The sequence below is a fragment of the Mustelus asterias genome, chromosome 16 (genome assembly GCF_964213995.1).
Source record: "Mustelus asterias chromosome 16, sMusAst1.hap1.1, whole genome shotgun sequence".
NCBI classification, from domain to species: Eukaryota; Metazoa; Chordata; class Chondrichthyes; order Carcharhiniformes; family Triakidae; genus Mustelus; species Mustelus asterias.
Window position 1 is genome coordinate 27,763,590 of NC_135816.1, and position 19,817 is coordinate 27,783,406.

Genomic DNA, 19,817 nt, shown 5'->3' on the forward strand with positions numbered 1-19,817 from the left:
TGCAGATAAAACGTTCTGTAGGTACAGTAGATGATGGCTGTTTTTCATATGCCCACCATTACACCGAACTGAAATTCTATTGGCTTGTGTCTATTGAAGGTGCTAATACGTTTGGCTCTAGAAGCTTAAAGTAGCCCTTTGATTAAAATAACATGATTAAAAATACAATCTGCAAATTTTTTTGACGCTTTATGTGCTTTCCTTGCGTGCTGTTCTGGTACTGACTTTAATGCTTTTATATTAAATTAATGAATACTTTTATAAAGCAAAACAAATATAGTGCATTAAACAGTTGCACATTGGTTAATTTATAACTTAGTCAGAATTTTTACCCCATGCTGTTCATGGAACATTGATATGAGGGTTGATTGAGGAAACTGGTCCTATACACTCTTGAGCTTTGCAGAATGAGAAGTGACCTGATTGAAACTTTTTTAATTATTTCAGGGCGTGGTAGGGTAGCTGTAGATAGGATGTTTCCCCTGGCCGGTGAATCTAGAATCAGGACCGTCTCAGATTAAGGGGCAGGCCATTTAAGACTGAGGTGAGAAGAAATTTCTTCACTCGGAAGGTTGTGAATCTTCGGAATTCTCCGCACCGAAGGGATGTGGAAGCTCCATCACTAAACATGCTCAAGGCAGAAATTGATGGATTTCTGGATACTAATGACACCAAGTGTTTTAGAGAGAGTGTGGGAAAGTGGTGTTGGGGGAGATTATCCGTGGGCCAAATGGCCTACCCCTGCGTCTGCCCCCATGTTCCTATGATTGCAATAGGAATGGGGATCCAGTCCCCAAAGCTCCATCTTACATTTTGTATTCTCAGATAAATCTCTAAGAGTAATATAAATTACAGCTTTATATTGAAGCTCCATACTGACCAGTGACAAAAGACAGACAGGGAATACTTGATCACAAAATTAAGATATTCTCAACTGCTATTTCAGCAATGGGACAGCCAGAAAATTCAACTGCCTTCAAACAGGGACTGTGTTCCAAGTTTTCTGAAATATTTTAAACTGGATATAATCAAGATGGCTGTCAAGTGTCAGATGACCTTTGCTTATTCAACTAAGACTAGAGCTTGAATCACCTTGGCTGGAGATCTCCACCTGGAATTAATTTATTTTTACAGGATGTGGGCATCATTGGCTGGGCCAGCATTTATTGCCCATCCCTAACTTCCTTCCATTTCAGAGGGTTTTTAAGAGTTGGCCACATTGCTGTGACTCTGGAGTCATATGTGAGTGAACACACACGTGACTCCAGAGTGGACATGAGTGAACCAGATGGGATTTTCTGACAAATCGACAATGGTTTCACGATCATCAGTAGATTCTTAATTAAAATTGAATTCAAATTCCACCATCTGCCCTGGCAGGATTCGAACCCAGGTCCCCAGAACATTAACTGGGTTTCTGGATTAATAGTCTAACGATAATACCACTAGGCCGTTGTCTTCCCTTGAATGGACATGCAAGATGAATGTTACAAATAGGATTTATATAGGCAATTGTCTGTGATTTTACCAATATTTAGTCAATTGACCTCTAGTTCAGTGCTTCCTAAAAGAGAATTGAAGAGACCAATTATCCACAAAAGTGTGAAAGACCACCATCTATCTCCTATTGTATTTGGACTCCTTATTCTGGTTAGGCAATAACAATATTGGTCATGTGACTGAAACTAGCTGGAGATAATGAGTTATGATCTCCAGACCCAGAAAATACATCAAAAGAGATAGCAGCTGCAGAAAAGCCTGTGCCATCTTAGCCTTTTAAGAATTGGGAAGCTGTAAAGGCTTTAAACATCTTCCACTCTGATTCCAAAAGTCCAAGTTCATCTGTTTTTTAAAAAAAGTCTGACGTTGTAATATGAAAACCTCAAGTGCTGAGCATCATGACCTGCTAAACATTCATTTCTTCAAAGGAATCCTGCAACAACCTGGATGTCTGAACCCATCTGAGCTACAGTTCCAGAGTGGATGAAGTCTCCTTTCTCTTCTGGGCCCACAATGATGGGTCTCCTACAACAAATCAAACACATGGGGCCATAACCTCAGCTCCCCAGCATCAGATTTGGAGAGCACCCCAAAGATGCGGCATGGAACTGTAAGGGTTTGTAAGGCAATTGCACAGCAGTACGTGCTAACTTCCTCTGGGCAATTGTGTTGCACTGGGCACCATCCAAAAATACGAATGGTATTGATGGGGTTACACCAGTAGTTACTCAGAATAAAAACCTGGCTAACTATTGTGAACACCTAGACCACCCCCCAGCCCCCAACCACCCAAACACACATCCTGACCCAGCCAGGATTCCCCTGGCTAGCGGACCTGACCCCAATCCCCCAACCTCCAACTACCCACCCAAATTCTATCCACTTGCTTTGGATAGTTGCCTTCTCTTTGGCCTGTCAATTTTACTGGACCTTTTTACATTTAGCTACTTAAGAGTCATACTTGGCCCTTGGCCCATCATGTGTATGCCAACCATCAAATACCAATCTATACTAATTCTGTTTGCCAGCACTTAGTCCATAGCCTGTTCTGCCTTGGTGATTTAAGTGTTCGTCCTCTGTTTTTCTTTCACCTCCTCCAGTGTTGAAAGGAACAACTAAAATCAGCTATCCAAAATGAAGGGTAGTGGGAACTATTGCTTTTAACTGTGACATGTTTTGATCCCACTAAACGATTTTTTTTTTCTGTGGCAAATAGAAGTTTTAAATTAGAGAAGAAATACAGGCAGCGCAGGGCATGGGGGAGTGGGGGGAAGGAAGGTGTGTACGTATAGTGCATGAGTGGTGAGTTTCCCCACCTCACTCTGTCATGTGTATGCAGGTCCTATGCATCCTCACAGGAAAGAGATAGAGAATTCTCCTCAGGACAGAAAATGTTCCAACAAACAATATCACACACCATTTCCGACCTCTGAGGGGATATGTCTTGGTAGTATCATTTTATTTTAAAGAAAAACCCTCCTACTGGACAGGCGAAATATCTAGTTTTGTTTGTTAAAATTGAACAAAATTGTTTTTGTTGTGAAACTAAATTACTTTGAACCCTTTTTTATGTAAACATTTCAAATCAAAAGTGACCTATCTGCCATTTACTGTAAGTGTATTTGTCAATGCATCACTTGTGGAAAAAAGCATAAATTGAATCAATGCCTCCCTTTCCTGAAGAAATGGAAGTTTTGCTTTAATATGACTGAATTGATGAATGTTACTCTCCAGCTCTGCCAGAAATTATGTCATTGGAAGGAAGGTTTGAAGTATTTCCTCAATTGGCTGGTTTGCTGCTCTTAAATTTAAGAAATAAAATAAAACGGCATTGCTCAGTCCATAAAATCATGGCTTAATTTCTTCAGGGATTTTGTTTTGCAAAAAATCCCCACAACTGTTGACTTCTGAAGTAGAATAGCTCACTGGGCTTAAATTAAACCAGCCTTCAACATTTTCCATCTCATTTATATTAAAAGAATATAATCTGAATTTTTCAGTTTAGGCAGTCCGATGGTTTAATTAGGAGAATGCCATTAAGAAGGAAAGAAACTGGAATATTTATTAAAGTATGTGTATTTATAAACTCTAATCACAAGATGCTGGCAAACTCCAGCATGTGTGGAGAGGGGAACAATTTACATTTTGAGTCCAATACGTCGTCTGTAGATGTTAAGTTGCTGAATATACCCAATACTGAGACCCATAATCTCTTTATCCTTAAGAAAATCAAAGAATACGACAGGAATGTATAATTGATATCGAGGTTTTCCCACGATCTTATTGAATAATGAAGCCAGCCAGTAGAATTTTGTTCAAAAGCAGAAGATGCTGGAATATCTCAAACACCGTATCTGTGGAGAGAGCTGTGCTAACGTTTCAAGTCTGGATGACCCTTCTTCAGAGATTCAGCTCTGCTGAGAAGAATCTTATTTCTGTTTCAACTTGTTTTCGTTAGTCTTGTCATGGGATGTGGATGTCACTGGCTGGGCTAGCATTTATTGCCTGTCCCTAATTTCCCTTGAAATGGTGATGAGCTGCCTCTTTGAACTGCTGCAGTGTATATGGTGTAGGTAAAACCACAGTGTTGTTGGGAAGGGGAGTTCCAGGATTTTGACCCAGCAACAGTAAAGGAATGGTAATTATAGATCCAAGTCAGGATGGTGTGTGGCTTGGATGAGAGATTGCATGTGGTGATGTTCCCATGCATTTACTGTCCTTGTCCTTCAAGGTGGTAGAGATCACAGGTTTGGAAGATGCTGTCAGAGGAGCCTTGGTGAGTTTCTGCCATGTTCTATACTGTACATGCTGCTGTCACTGTGCATCAGTGGTGGAAGGAGTGAATGTTGGATGGGGTGGCAGCAAAGAAGACTGCTCTGTCCAGGATGGTGTCAAACGTCTTGTTGGGAGTTGCACATATCCACGCAAGTGGAGAGTATTCCATCACACTTCTGACTTGTGCATTATAGATGGTGAACAGGCTTTGGGGAGATGAGTTACTCCCTGCAGAATTCCCAGCCTCTGACCTGCTGTGGTGGTTGTTGTATTTTTATGGCTGGTCCTTTTGGTGATTTTTTTTTTAGCTCTTCTACTAATTCTGACATATTCCGCCTCTGTAAACGTTCATTTCCAGTTGCTAGGCAAAATTTTATGGCTTGCTTGTGTGGTTCAAAAGCACCTGAATCAAGAAACCATAGCTCTATTGAATTCCAATAGTAGATAAGCTGCATCCCAATTCAAACTGGGGAAATTTGTGCAAATTTTGACCAATAGCCTTTCGATCTATCTTCTCGTATTGTATCTAGAATGAGTGTCACTGTTGCTGCGTTTGTGTAGCTCCAGCCATTACAATAACAACCTTCTCTGGCCAGAGTTTTATACAGTTTTTTTTTGTTTGACTCTCCTCACTCGCTACCAATCCGGCCCACACTCCGGTCACTCACCTTTTCCAACTGAACTAACCCGATGTTGGTTCTCTCAATGTGCTGTCTCACTCGTTGACCTAACAGGCAATGTGCTACAATCTCGGCATGAGGAATACATCTGCTAACCAGCTCTTGAGCACTATCCCAGTACGTGTCTTCAAAGCTTTTTTTCTATACAGTCACCACACTGCAATTTCATCTCTCTCCAATGCTGTAAACACATTGCGGTCTGACCAAAACGTCAAAGATAGCCTCATGCCATGTATCGCAATCCAGGACTCTTCATGATGTTGTACCCATACTGAATCTTGCTGACATACTGACCATCACTGTACACCATGTCATTTTGTTTCCAACTGATCTAAAAGCACCAGTCACTCAAGGGATGGTGTAAACATGTTGTGGGTTCATTTATGCACATAAAGCTTGAAGGCAAAAGCAGCAGAGCTGTATTCTGCATTCTGCTTACAGACCAAAAGTTAAACCAAGACTAGATCACATGACACATTTCCCTTCCAGTGATGATGTGCTGCTTACCCTTAAAGGCATATTGCAACAGTGGACAGGATTTGGGGAGTCAAGAAGTGATTTAACCGCCACAGAAGTCCCAACCTTTGCCCTGCTCTTGTAATCGAATTACTTATGGCTGGTCCAGTTCAGCTTCTGGTCATCGGTAACCTCCAGGATGCTGATTGTGGGGGATTCAGAGATAGTCAAGATAGGAGCAGAGGGAGGATGGCCAGGCAGGCAGCGACCCTGGCTGATGATGATACAACTTTATTCCAAAGAAAACCTTTCACCCTAATTGTTGTGGTATTGGAGACGTGATATGCGGGACAGGCTTTGGTTAAAAATGAACAGAGCTTTATTGATGGTGTGATCTCTTCCATGGCTGTCTTCTCTTTGTTTCCTGCGCTAGGTGCATAGCATAATTTCCTGTGCAGACGTTAATGCGGCAGAGCTCTGCATGAACCATTTTTGGGGCACATGAACCTGTGGGGGGGAAAAAAGGTGAGTCAGGCAGAGAGCCTAGCAGACCAGGTAGTAGCTCTGACTGCAACAGCAAATTCCTGTAAATGCTCCCCCACCCTCCCAAGTGAGTTTAGCAAAGTTGCAAGGATCTTGTGTTGGAAGGGGAGGTGTCCCCATTTCTCCAGAGTGTGGCAAGTAAGTCCATAGTCGTACTGAGTGATACTGAGGCCAGACAGGCATAACCTTTCTCCCCGAGTGTGCAGTACTAGCCAAAGTGCTTCAAGAGAGAAGTCAAGCTCCTACTTTTCTACTGGGTGCACCAGGAACGTGACCTTGCTTCAGGATCAGTGCCTCTGGGATTGTTCCCAATTTCCCTGTGGACCGGGTCGACTTGTTCCTTGGCAGTGACCTAGTGGGATCAAAGGTGGTAGCGTCCCTGATAGTTTGTGAGAAGCTAAACAAGGTCAGGGAGGTAGAGCAACTGCAGGAGAAAGTCCTTCATTTTCCTGGCTGCATAGTAACTCAGTCTATGGGCAAATGTTAGAGGAGGCCAAACCAGCAATGCAGACAGATGACCCTGAATTTTTTTTGCAATTAGAACATCAAGGATGTAATGAGTTGGTCTTCCTTGGTTGCTGCTCAGCAAGCTGATTCGGTGCTTTAAAAAAAAGTTAGCACAGCCAGTCCAAACCGAAGCTGAAGTGAAGGGAGTCACGAAGGACTATTATTTTAAAAGTAAGGTGCTGATGAGAAAGTGGACACCTCCCTTCACAGACCTGCAGATGAGTGGTAGACAGTGATGCACCAGGTAGTGATGCTGTTGAGATACTGTTGGGAGATGCTGAGAGTTGCCCATGAAATCTCGATGGCTGAGTACATGAAAACCCCAAGAACGCAGATGCCTGTGTTTTTTATTAACCTCATTGCTGCAAAGATGTGGTGAGGTTCTGAAAAACCTGCCATATCCATCAGGTAGTGGGGAAACCACAACCTACAATTAAACCTGCACCTATGATCTCTATATCACCCTTTGTTGAACCCTTTGGCAAGGTGCTAGGATTGTGTGAGACTCCTGTCAAGAGCAACAGGGCTATCAGTATATGGTTATTATTATGGATGTGGCTACATGATTCCCAGAGGCCGTTTTCTTGAGAACTACCTCCAGCAAGGTAGTGGTGTGGGGATTAACACACTTCTTCACGCGATATGGGCTGCCCACTGAGATCCAGTTGGGTCAGGGCTCAAATCTCATGTCAAAATATTCCCCGAAGTCATGGATAACCTGGGCATAACCTAGCTGAAGTTCTCAGCACACCACCCATAGTCACAAGGAGCTTTAGTAAGGCACCACTACACCTTAACATCAACGATCAGGGCATAGTGCTCTGAGTAGCCCCGGAACTGGAATAAAGGACTGAGGTTTGTCTATTTACCACCAGGGACACGGCCAATAAGTCCATCGAGTCTAATCTTTATTTGAATGAATTTATGGACACTAGGGGAATTTCACAGTAAGTTCATTGCAGTGTTAATGTAAGCCTCACTTGTGGCTAATAAATAAACTTTTACTTTAGTTTAAGTGAGAGGTCCCTTAAAACTAATAGGGGAGATATTTTGAACAGAAGATGTTAGACTATATATCCCCAATCTGTGTTTCTTGTAAAAAGTCTGGGCCTAAGACTTCTTGAACTTGCTGCAAGTGCTCATCAATACCTTGCCACTCCATGTCAGAGGTCATTGTTGTATAGTAACACTCCTTGAAGTATACTGTGGCAAACTCTTTAAGTACTATCTTGAACATTGGAATCCTGTAGTAAAAAGGCAATCCTGGAAAAGGTATGTGCATATAATTGAAATTTAAAAAAAGATTTATTTCTCCGTTGAATCCACATTTACTTCCCACTCTCAATCTCCTGAGGAGGCGCTGATGGATCACTGACAATGGGTTAGAAAAACTTAAGAAGGACGCTTGGGGCGATTCTGTTGTCCATCAGCTCCATTTAAGTGATTGTGCATTGTAAGATGGGTCTGTTGTAATGCTTACAATAACCATGCCCCGCATGCATGTAGTAAACTAATGCAAAAACTTAACTGGCTAAACAGATCTCTTGTAAATCTAAACTGAAGCTGCTAAACGGTGTCTTAACATTTTATCATGTCTGCATGTTTCGAATCTAATGTGAAATAATCTCCATCACCTTGCACGGTAATGCATCAAGATTTGTGAAAGCATCCATTAGGTCTTTGTCTTAATTCCCCTGTGTAACGAAAAACCCAGATGTTGCATATTTTTAAAAACAATGTCCAAGACATGTTATGTAATTCCTAAGAGCATCATAAAAATATTAATGGCAGAGGGTTTCATTATAGAAAATAAGAGAAGAGGTGGGACAGTGTCATCAGTTACTGGATCTATGATGAAACTTTCCGAATTTCCAGAGACTTATCCAGTTGTCAGATCCGAATGATGAAGATGTGACTCATTTTCTTGCTGTGCTCCGAGATGTGGAACTGGTTCATTCTGAAACGGTGCATTTTTCTGAGATTAACATACAGCCTTACGCTCCCTGACAAAAGTGGTTCAGTCTGCATCTCGATAGTAACATGCATCAGCTGCGTTTGGAAAGAGCAAGCAGCTGTTTCTTGACACTGGAGAGGAATCACTGAGTAATCGCACTGACTTTTTTTTTTTAATTCTGATCTCATCTGTTATGTGTTTAAAGCATAAAATTGGAAGTGGGCGGAGGAATTTTAAACAAATGTGCTTAAACTTCCTGAACAAGCCTATGCTTTATGACAACATGGTAACATTTGTGGTCTGTATGATGGTGGATTCTGTGGCACATGAGCAAATGAAGGGAAAATTGTATGAAATGGCTGCATGCCTTTCCATAAGGAACACGATTATTAATTGTTCTTTAGTGGCAGATGCTGATTGGATTTCTGCCAAATTAAATATAAACTCCATTGCCCTGAAGGGCAAAAAAACAGTAAAAAAATTGGGAAATGGCTGGTGCTGGTTCAAACTCTATTTCCCTTTCTAATTTTAAAATTCACTTATGGGATGTGGGCATCACAGGCTAGACCAGCATTTATTGGCCATCCCTACCGGCCCTTGAGATGGTGCTGGTCAGTTGAGTTCTTGAAACGCTGCAGTTCTTGAGGTGTTGGTGCACCCACAATGCTGTGAGGGAGGGAGTTCCAGGATTTTGACCCAGCGACAGTGAAGGAATGGTGATATATTTCCAAGTCAGAATGGTGAGCGACCTTAGTGTTCTGAGGCATCCGCTGCCTTGACTTTCTAGATGGTAGTAGTTGTGGGTTTGGAAGGTGCTGCCTAAGGAACCTTGGTGAGTTCCTGCAGTGCATCTTGTAGATAGTACACATGGCTGCCACGGTTTGTCGGTGGTGGAGGGAGTGAGTGTTTGTGAAAAGGGTGCCAATCAAGCGGGCTGCTTTGTCCTGGATGGTGTTGAGGTTCTTAATTATTGTCGGAGCTGCACTCATCCGGGTGAATAATCTTTCACACTTCTGACTTGTGCCTTGTAGATTGTGGACAGGCTTTGGAGAATCAGGAAGTGAGTTACTCGCTGGATTCCTAACCTCTGACCTGCTCTTATAGACGTAATATTTTTATGGCTAGTCCAGTTCATTTTCTGGTCAATGGTGACCCCAGGATGTTCATAGTGAGGGATTCAATGATGGTAATGCCAAGGAACAATGGTTGGATCTGGTCATTACCTAGTACCAGCGTGGCACAAATGTTACTTATCACTTGTCAGCCCAAGCCTATGTGTTGTCCATGTCTTGCAGATTTTTGTGCATGGACTGCTTCAGTATCTGAGGAGTCACGAATGGTGCTGAGCATTGTGCAGTCATCAGCAAGGTCTCCGAGCCTCATTCCTATTCTAAGCCCAGCTGTAAAGAAATCTTCTAGTAAGATTCTAGTACCGGGCGGCACGGTAGCACAGTGGTTAGCACTGCTGCTTCACAGCTCCAGGGTCCCGGGTTCGATTCCCGGCTCGGGTCACTGTCTGTGTGGAGTTTGCACATTCTCCTCGTGTCTGCGTGGATTTCCTCCGGGTGCTCCGGTTTCCTCCCACAGTCCAAAGATGTGCGGGTTAGGTTGATTGGCCAGGTTAAAAATTGCCCCTTAGCGTCCTGGGATGTGTAGGTTAGAGGGATTAGCGGGTAAATATGTGGGGGTAGGGCCTGGGTGGGATTGTGGTCGGTGCAGACTCGATGGGCCGAATGGCCTCCTTCTGCACTGTAGGGTTTCTATGATTTCTATGATTCTATAAGAAGAAACTACAAGTGACTAACTTTGCAACCTGCTGAACATCCATTTCTCTGACAGGATCCTATAATAATCCCTTATACATGACTGCAGTTATTGAACCCACCTAATCTATCCCTTTGGACTGGAAATATCACCTTTGCCAGGCCTGCAACAACAGTTATTCCTACGATGAACCAAACATGTGAACTACAAACTATTATTTTGTTTACATCTTGTAAAAGTGCACTATTCACATGTATATGACTAGTTAGACTTTTGGGAATGAATGTATGAATAAATAGTTTTTACTTGGTCTTTAAACCATTTTTGGTTGTTGCTGTTATTAAATTGGCTACATTCTGAGGCTAAGAAACGCACAATATCTTTTTTGAAGAAGTAACCAAGAAGGTAGATGAGGGCAGTGCAGTTGATGTTGTCTACATGGACTTTAGCAAGGCCTTTGACAAGATACCACATGGTAGGTTGTTGCATAAAGTTAAATCTCACAGGATCCAGGGTGAGGTATCTAAATGGATACAAAATTGGCTTCTTGACAGAAGCCAGAGGGTGGTTGTAGAGAGTTGTTTTTCAAACTGGAGGCCTGTGACCAGCGGTGTGCTTCAGGGATCAGTGCTGGGCCCACTGCTATTTGTCATTTATATTAATGATTTGAATGAGAAGATAGGGGGCATTGTTAGTAAGTTTGCAGATGACAGCAAGATTGGTGGCATAGTGGACAGTGAAGAAAGTTATCTCCAATTGCAACGGGATCTTGATCAATTGGGCCAGTGGGCTGACGAATGGCAGATGGAGTTTAATTTGGACAAATGTGAGGTGATGCATTTTGGTAGATTGAACCAGGGCAGGACTTACTCAGTTAATGTAGGGCGTTGGGGAGAGTTACAGAACAAAGAGATCTAGGGGTACATGTTCATAGCTCCTTGAAAGTGGAGTCACAGGTGGACAGAGTGGTGAAGAAGGCATTTGGTATGCTTGGTTTCATCGGTCAGAACATTGAATACAGGAGTTGGGATGTCTTGTTGAAGTTGTACAAGACATTGGTAAGGCCACACTTGGAATACTGTGTGTAATTCTGGTCACCCTATTATAGAAAGGATATTATTAAACTAGAAAGAGTGCAGAAAAGATTTACTAGGATGCTACCGGGACTTGATGGATTGAGTTATAAGGAGAGGCTGAATAGACTGGGACTTTTTTCTCTGGAGCGTAGGAGGCTGAAGGTGACCTTATAGAAGTCTATAAAATAATGAGGGGCATAGACAAGGTAGATAGTCAATATCTTTTCCCAAAGGTAGGGGAGTCTAAAACTAGAGGGCATGGGTTTAAGGTGAGAAGGGAGAGATACAAAAGTGTCCAGAGGGGCAATTTTTTCACACCCAGAGTGGCGAGTGTCTGGAACAAGCTGCCAGAGGTAGTAGTAGAGGCGGGTACAATTTTATCTTTTAAAAAGCATTTAGATAGTTACATGGGTATGATGGGTATAGAGGGATATGGGCCAAATGCGGGCAATTGGGATTAGCTTGGGGGTTTTATTTTTTTAAAAAAGGGCAGCATGGACAAGTTGGGCTGAAGGGCCTGTTTCCATGCTGCAAACCTCTATGACTCTTCTCCGAAGCCACTGTGGTTACAGGCAGTAAGGAAAAGGGTACAGGGGTTATGGTTCTCTTCTGAACCTGTCTGCAGTACCTACTTGAAACTGGCACTCTATTACTGTCCTCTGTTGCCCGATGCAGCTGCAGAGTAGACAACGGCTGGTGCTGTTCCTTGTGTTCCTGATGATGTTGCTGCACCTCTTGGGCCAGAGGTAGAGATACACCAGGGGCTCCCATGCTGCAGTGAATGGCAGCAAGGTAGTACAAATTAAGGTTGATAGTTCAGTACTGGCGACCAAGTTGGAAATTACCTGTAAAGTTGTGAAAACACAGGTCTTGTGAAAATAACCAATTCCCTCGGGCACAGAAGCAGCAAAGTGTTTTCACTCCTTTTTTTAAAGGGTTTTTAGCCGATTTATTTTCCTGGGCAATGAATCCACTTTCTTGTCCCTGGTAAATTCCACGCAGCTCGGGAAACCTTTGTGCTGGTTGTTAAATACTGGGTTAAAGAATGCATTAATTGACTCCACATCTTTAAATTCAAGACCCAATAGCTTTGGGATGGAGAAGGTGAGCTGGGGATTAATTGCACCCCCTCTTCCCTTCCAGCAGTTAATTTCTGCCCTCGAATTCTGAAGAGCAAAAGGAGGTTGGAAATGAGGCCTTAGTTTATACTAGTGAAGCATCAGTTCTAATCAAGGAGGGAATATGACTGGTTTGAAATGATGGGAAGGGACTCGTTACCATATCAACTAGAATGAGTGAAAAAAGGGAAGTAGGGTGTTCAAAATTGTGTTGAGGGAGCAGGAACTGAGTCTCTATGAACAGGATAGGGTTGGAGAGAGCTGGACTATCGATGGATTACTAACTAGAAAACGATGTGTATGCACAGGCAAAGGTGAAGATGCCAGTGTTGGATTGGGGTGGGCACATTAAGAAGTCTCACAACACCAGGTTAAAGTCCAAAGGGTTTATTTGGAATCATGAGCATTTGGAGCACTGTTCCTTTACCTGATAAAGAAACAGTGCTCCGAAAGCTCGTGATTCCACATAAATCTGCTGGGCTTTAACCTGGTGTTGTGAGACTTCTTACTGTGCCCACAGGTAAAGGAGTGGGGAAACTTGGCTTGGTTGGTAAGGGGGAAAGAGTTGCTGAATGGATGTTGATAAATAAATCCACTAGTTCCTCTCACTCTTTGGAGACAAGCCATGTCAAGAACATTAAAAAAAAAATTGATGGCCCAGTGGGCATGATCATGACCTATATGATCCTTGCTTTAACTCCTTTGTGTGATGAATTTGTTAATCTCGGCAGGGGTGTAAACTACCTCATTACGCTCACTGGCCAGCTGGAGGATCAGGGTTCCTGATCCTCACTGGATACCTCATTGGAAGTGCAAAAGCAGAGTTGGGGTTGTCTACACTGGTGTCCATGCGCTGTCATGGGTAAGGCATCAAGTGTCTGTGTGGGTTTCCTCCGGTTTCCTCCCACAGTCCAAAGACATGCGGGTTAGGTGGATTGGCCATGCTAAATTGCCACTGAGTGTCAGGGGGACTAGCTAGGGTAAATGTATGGTGTTATGGGGATAGAACCTGGGTGGGATTGTGGTCGGTGCAGACTCGATGGGCCGAATGGCCTCCTCCTGCACTGTTGCGATCCTATTTAATCCTGATAGTGTAGACAGCAGTAGGGGGGAATTTTTTGTTTTGCCGCATAACTCATCCTTCAGGCTGAGCAATAATTTTCCACATTTTTAAGAGATATGGCAATGCACAATCCAACTGCATCATTGGACACATACTTGACCTTTCAAATCAAATCAGTTACATTTTTTTCACATTTCAAAATGTGTGCTGTTATTAACAGATGTGAAAGTAATTTATAAATATTTTCCAACTAATTTCTAGGTCATTGCAGCATGAACAGTTCTGGTGAAAGTAAAGAGTGACAGCTGTAGATATAACATGTGACTTGCTTTGAGCAGTCTCTCCCCTCTGGGAGTTTTGATTTGATGTGTATTGCTGTCACACTTGTCAGTGCTATGTGGCTGAAATATTTTTCTTCTTGAAGGTATAAAGAGGAAAGCAATACTTTGCCCTGGCCATCTCCATTGGGAACTGGGGATTAAAATCCAGTCGACACATGTAATAACCATATAAAAACTGAGGACTTTGGTCTGAAAAATGTTAAGGAAAAATTGAATGACTTGTTCATACAATGATACATTGAGAACCCATATTCGCTTGGAATGCAATTACGTGCTTTGTGAAGCTCAAGATTAATCTTTACTTTTCCTTTTTTGTGCTACAGGATTGCAGACCCATTGGGAATTCAAATAACAGAAAGCCAATGCCATTTGGGGTTGGTACAAACATGACTGAGGCCAAACAGACAGCAAGTACACAGTACAACACTCCTGCTGCACTCTATACCAATGACAATGTAGATCACACTTTGCAGAAACAGTTAAGTGGACTTCACGTCACCTCTCCTCAATAGTAAGTATGTCTTGGTGATTGCTGCAAAATAAATTTGCTCCTGCTCTTTGTGCATGTGGGGGGAAGGAGGGGTTCTCTAATTGCCTTTCTCTCGAACCTCGTGACCGGGATTCTCCCCCAGATATTCTAAGTGTCGAATTTGCGTGCAAACTGGAGGAAACCACGCTGGTTTTCTCAGTGGAAGTTTCAAAATGAATCTCCCACACTGTGTGCACTGCTGAGTGCACGAGCATAAAGTGTGTGAAACAATTTGGGGGTGGGGCCTATTCCCACCCAGAAGGCCGGCAGCATAGCGCTGAGTGGGCCACTGCACATGCGCTGATCTGTCAGTGCTGAGATTGGCACATGCACAGTGGCCCCTGTCTGCTGGCTTCCCGATTGCTGGCCAGCCTCGATTGCTGGCCTCCCTCTCTCTGCTCAATCCCAAAGTGGCAGCAGGACCCCCCCACCCCCACTGATCTGCCCCTTATTAGACCCCATCTCTATTAGGCCCCTCCTCCTTGATACTGCCCCATGCCTGATGGGCGCAGTGCCAAGGTGCCCCCTGGGCATTGGCACTTTGCCCTTTGGGCAGTTCCAGGGGGCACCGATTTTTTTTCCCCCACCCTCCACCCCCACTTTCACTCCAGTGGGGTTTGGGCCACTAGCTCCCCAAAAGTGGGGAGCTATTGTAACCCCACTGGAGTGAAATACTCCTGGCAGCAGAGGAGATGCTAGCGAACCCAGGGACTTCAGTCCCCGGCCCTCGAATAACATTTAAATTGTATTGACATTAACATTTGAATAATTCATTTCGCTCCAATTTCTGGCACGGAGCTGGCGCAGATGGAATGACGCTGGGAAACGTTATCGGGGCGAGACACCCAGCGCGGATCCCGTGCATCGGGCGCTGCTTGAATCTCCCAGCCGACTGTGCTAAAAGATTAGTGCAGTGGGACAGGAGAATTTTCCCCACCCCTCAACATTTTTCATTTCTCTCTCATCTCCAATAATTTAACTAAGCTGTATAGAATCTCTGTTTCATCCTAGAAGTATCTGATCAGAAATTATTAATCATGTAAGCAATTTGATTAATCCAAACCAATGGTTTAACCTAATTTTCACAAGTTTGTTATAAGCAATAAATTACTTTTAGCTTCAAAATTAGAATAAAAGGCGAGTTGAAAAAAAATCATAGAATCTCTGAAGTGCGGAAGGAGGCCATTCAGCCCACCTTGTCTACACCGACTCGCTAAAAGAGTATCTTACCCAGGCCCTCTCCACCACCCTATCTCTGTAACCCCACACACATACCAGGGCTAATCCATCTAATCTACACATGTTGGGGCACTAACGAGTAATTTTACCATGGCCAATCCACCTAACCCGCACATCTTTGGACTCTGGGAGGAAACTGGAGCACCTGGAGGGAACCCACATAGATACGGGGAGAACATGCAAACTCCACACTGACAGTCACCCAAGGCCGGAATTTAACCCAGGTCCCTGGCACTGAGAGGCAGCTGTGCTGCTACTAATACCTGAATAACTTCAGATATACAGAATGTGGGATGTATAATGGGATTGATCGATTATCAATTTTGAGCCCACCTCCCCATGGGAATGGAATTTGAAACATTTTCTTGGGCTTGTATGGCTGAATTCCAACTAAACCACCATGGGAGTTCTAACGATTCTATTGGCAGATTTCCACTGCCACATAGCAAGTAGAAAGACAGTTTGCTTTGTGTTTTCCTGATAATTTATTAATTTGTTGAGTTTGAGGAAAGTGAGACAGATCTTCTACCAAATCAGTATGAAAATTTTCATTGAAAATAAATTCTAGCTGCCATGTATCTCAGGCAGATGTGATGTTCAGTCCTCAGTATATACCGATTTATCTGATCTCAGGATATTGCAACTGACCTCTCAGTTCATCAGCTAGGTAGTGGGGGGGGAAAAAAATGGCAATGTTTCTTGTTTGGTATCATGATCTGGTGACTGCCATTAGTATGTGTACTGGATGTGAACACCCTGGATAAACTATTACATCCATTGCAGTAAAATAGCTTTCTGACACTGATTGTCTCAGCTCAAATGAAAAGAGGCTATTTAGGAGGATGATTAGTGCCACATGGAACTATATCCCAGCAGGAGGAGAGTAAATAAACAATGAAGCATTTACTTTATTCCTCCCACCCCCCACCAAGCTGTTATAAAATACAAAACTGCCAAAGGTCTCGTTCCACATGTTAAGAGCTAACTTTACTAAACCATACCAGCATTTTAGTACAACACAGTCTGCTCCGAGAATCAAGTTCACTTGGATTTATGATGTGTGTCTTGTTAGAATGTTATTTCCCCTGTGGTGCTCTCTGATTCTTGAGCAGAAAGGACAATGTGTCCAATGTCTTTTTGTCCTGATAATTGATGGCAAACAGATGCTGGATTATTTTTTTTATTGTTCGGACAAAAGGTGAAATAATTCTGTCCTTTCTGCAAATGGACAAATCCAAAGAAACTGGTTTGGAATATTATATGCCACGGTTTGGCAAGCTGATAGCTGTGAGTGAGTTCATACAAGTTTATGATCTTGGCTGTATATCACATGTACAACAGGTACCCTGCTGATACAAATCATCCTTTTCCTGCCAGCTTTCTATCACATCCTGAACAATTGACTCGCTTGTTAGGGTCCACGGTAATTCTCCATTACCTCTCATTGCGAGTTTACACAGTGAGTTGGCAGGCTGCTCATACCCTGGGAACATTAAAAACCTAGCCTGGTCCTGTCTTCACCCAGCATTGACGCGTATCCACTTCAGCAAGGATTGCTTGTTGGTGATAGGTGCAGAAAATCTGGCCAATTCTCCCCTCTCTAAGCGCTTGCCACCAGGGCCACATTTACCACCCTCACAGAAAACAACTAACTCTGAATAGCCTGAGGTCAAACTTGAGGCCCCCGTTGGACTTTGTTACCAATGCTTTAACCAGGTGAGCTGCATAAATACTATATTTGAAGGTGATCAAAATTACTGGCTGATATTTAATTCTATTCCCCTCCTCCATATCATGGAGTGCATTTATTCAATTATAACTTCTGTATGCTAGAGTTTCATATTGCAAGAATGAGTGACTGGTTGGTGTTGAGATTTGAGTGTCCTTGGAGCTGCACTCATCCAGGGAATTGGAGAGTATTCCATTACACTCTGGACTTGTGCCTTGTAGCTGATGAGAAGGCTTTGGCAGTCAGGAGGCGTGTTACTTGCTGCAGGATTCCTTGCCTCTTGGCTGCTTTTGTAGCCACATAGAAACAGTGACATATGTTTCTGGTTAGTGGTAACACCAGGGATGATAGTGGGGGACCCAGTGATGGTAATGCTTCTAAATGTCAAAAGAGGGGTGATTAGAATCTCCTTTCGTTGGGGACGATCATTGCCTGGCACTTTTGTGCTGCCAATGTTACTTGAGGGTTTGGTTCAGTTAGCTGGACAACTGGTTAGTGATGAACAGCACCGGTTCAATTCCCGTACCAGATGAGATTGTTCATGATGGCCTGCCTTCTCCGCCTAGCCCCTCGCCTGAGGTGCATTGATCCTCAAGTTAAATCAACACCAGTCAGCTCTCCCCCTCAAAGGGGACAGCAGCCTATAATCATCTGGGACTATGGCAACTTTACCTTTTGATATGAGGAGTAAAATGCACGGGGTTTAAAGAATGAGACGTCAGTGAGGAGAGTGATCTATAAAGTGCAATACTTGAGTGGGGCACAACGAATGGGACTTGAGCAAGGTGAGTTGGGTTTAAAAAGTGAGACTCCCGAGGAAAACAGTGTATATAAAAAAAAACAAAGCTTCAGTGAGGAAATCAGGATATAAAGAGTGAAACTTCAGTCAGCAGAGCAGATGCCACTGTACTTTGTGAATCCCAGGGAGAGAGCGGCCATGTGGTAAGGAGGAGTGTAGGAGTTGTGTGCATCTATGTCCTAGGCCCATACAGCGGAGCCTGGTTAGCAGTCATCTTGGGACCCCTTGCCACTGAGACAAGGCCTTGCTACATCAAGCCTGTGTGGGAGCTGGTGTGCAATGAGTTCCCACTTTAAAAGAAATCTCACCCAGGCAACTGGATCCGGAGCATGAGGACCCTGATGGATAACCCCAACTGTGAAAACCAGAACTGTATAATCTGCTCTGTGCTCAACATCAATGTCGCCCCAAAGCGGTGATGGCAACAGAAACCATGCTGCAGGAGAATTGCCAACGCCTCACTGCCAGCCTCACCACCCCCCGGTGTCCCAGAGGCGCAAAGTGTCCACAGCACCTTGTCTGCCCTTGAGGCCTCCATAATCAGCACTTGCAAAGAGACATTTAGTTACTCAACCAGGAAACTGCAAGTCTGGTTCAATGAGAACAATCAGTCGACCCATGAATGGATAAGCCACAAGTACAAGGCTTGCCTTAACCTGAAACAGGAGCTTGACCAGAGAGCAAGAATGATGTGGAGTTGCTGGCATTGGACTAGGGTAGGCACGGTAAGTAGTCTCTCAACACCAGGTTAAAGTCCAACAGGTTTATTTGGTAGGACGAGAGAGAGAGCAAGAAAGCAGCTCTACAGATGGCTAAAGACTGGGGTCCAGCAAAAAAATCAGTAACCTAAGGAACAGATTGGTGGGTGGAGAAAGCACAGGGGATCCAGCAATTAGTCGACAACCATGATGTTTCTTTAGCATAGTCAAGACACCCAAGGCCCCACCTCACTGCAGGTCAGGAATGGAGAGGTGCTCATCAAGAACAGATGCAGTCAGTGCTTGCTGAAAATGGGCACTTTGAAGACCTCCTTAACAGAAACTCTGTCAGTGTCCTCGACCCTGTCCCACAGGATGTTACTCACTACCATCTCGGCATAACCCCAATACAGTATGAGATAGAAAAGGCATCTGACAGCTAAAGAACAACAAGGCATCAGAGGCAGGTGGAATCCCTGCCAAAACACTAATACATGGTGGAGAAGCGCTATTGGTGCAAATACATGCCTTCACTTCCTGTGTCTGTAAGGAAGACATTCCAGGAAATCTCGGAGATGCTGTAATTGTGACCATCCTCAAGTAGGGTAACAAGTCTGGAGGAATTTCACCAATGTCAGCCACAGGGAAGGTCATGTCACGGGTTCTCTTTAATCAGCTTCTCACTATGGCTGAAGGGCTCCTCCCAGAGTCTCAATGCACATTCTACCCACTAAGGGAAACAACAGACATGTAGCACCATGTCACCAAGCAGCAACTACAGAGAAAATGCAGAAAACAATACCAACCCTTGTACATGGCCTTTTTTGAGCTCAGAAAGGCCTTTGACAGTGTCAACCACAAGGTTATTTTGGAACATCCTCCCCATTTCGACTGCCCACAAAAGCTTGTCTCCATCCTCCACCTACTCCATGATAACATGCAAGCCATGATCACTACCAACAGATCCGCTACAAACCCAATTGAAGTTCAGACTGGGGTTAAGGAAGGCTGTGTGATCACACCGATGCTCTTCTCGATCTTCCTTG

At 43.7% G+C, this 19,817-nt stretch overlaps 1 protein-coding gene across 2 annotated transcripts in view; it reads left to right on the forward strand.

Moving 5' to 3' along the window:
• LOC144505059 (PDZ and LIM domain protein 4-like) overlaps positions 1–19,817 on the forward strand; it is a 104,895-nt gene that overhangs the window by 73,095 nt on the left and 11,983 nt on the right. Inside the window, exon 4 of one of the 2 annotated variants that reach the window (XM_078230800.1) lies at positions 14,101–14,288. In XM_078230800.1, the coding sequence (XP_078086926.1) occupies positions 14,101–14,288 (188 nt within the window). The remainder of the gene's footprint in view (positions 1–14,100; positions 14,289–19,817) is intronic. The other variant, XM_078230802.1, reaches the window with a different exon arrangement.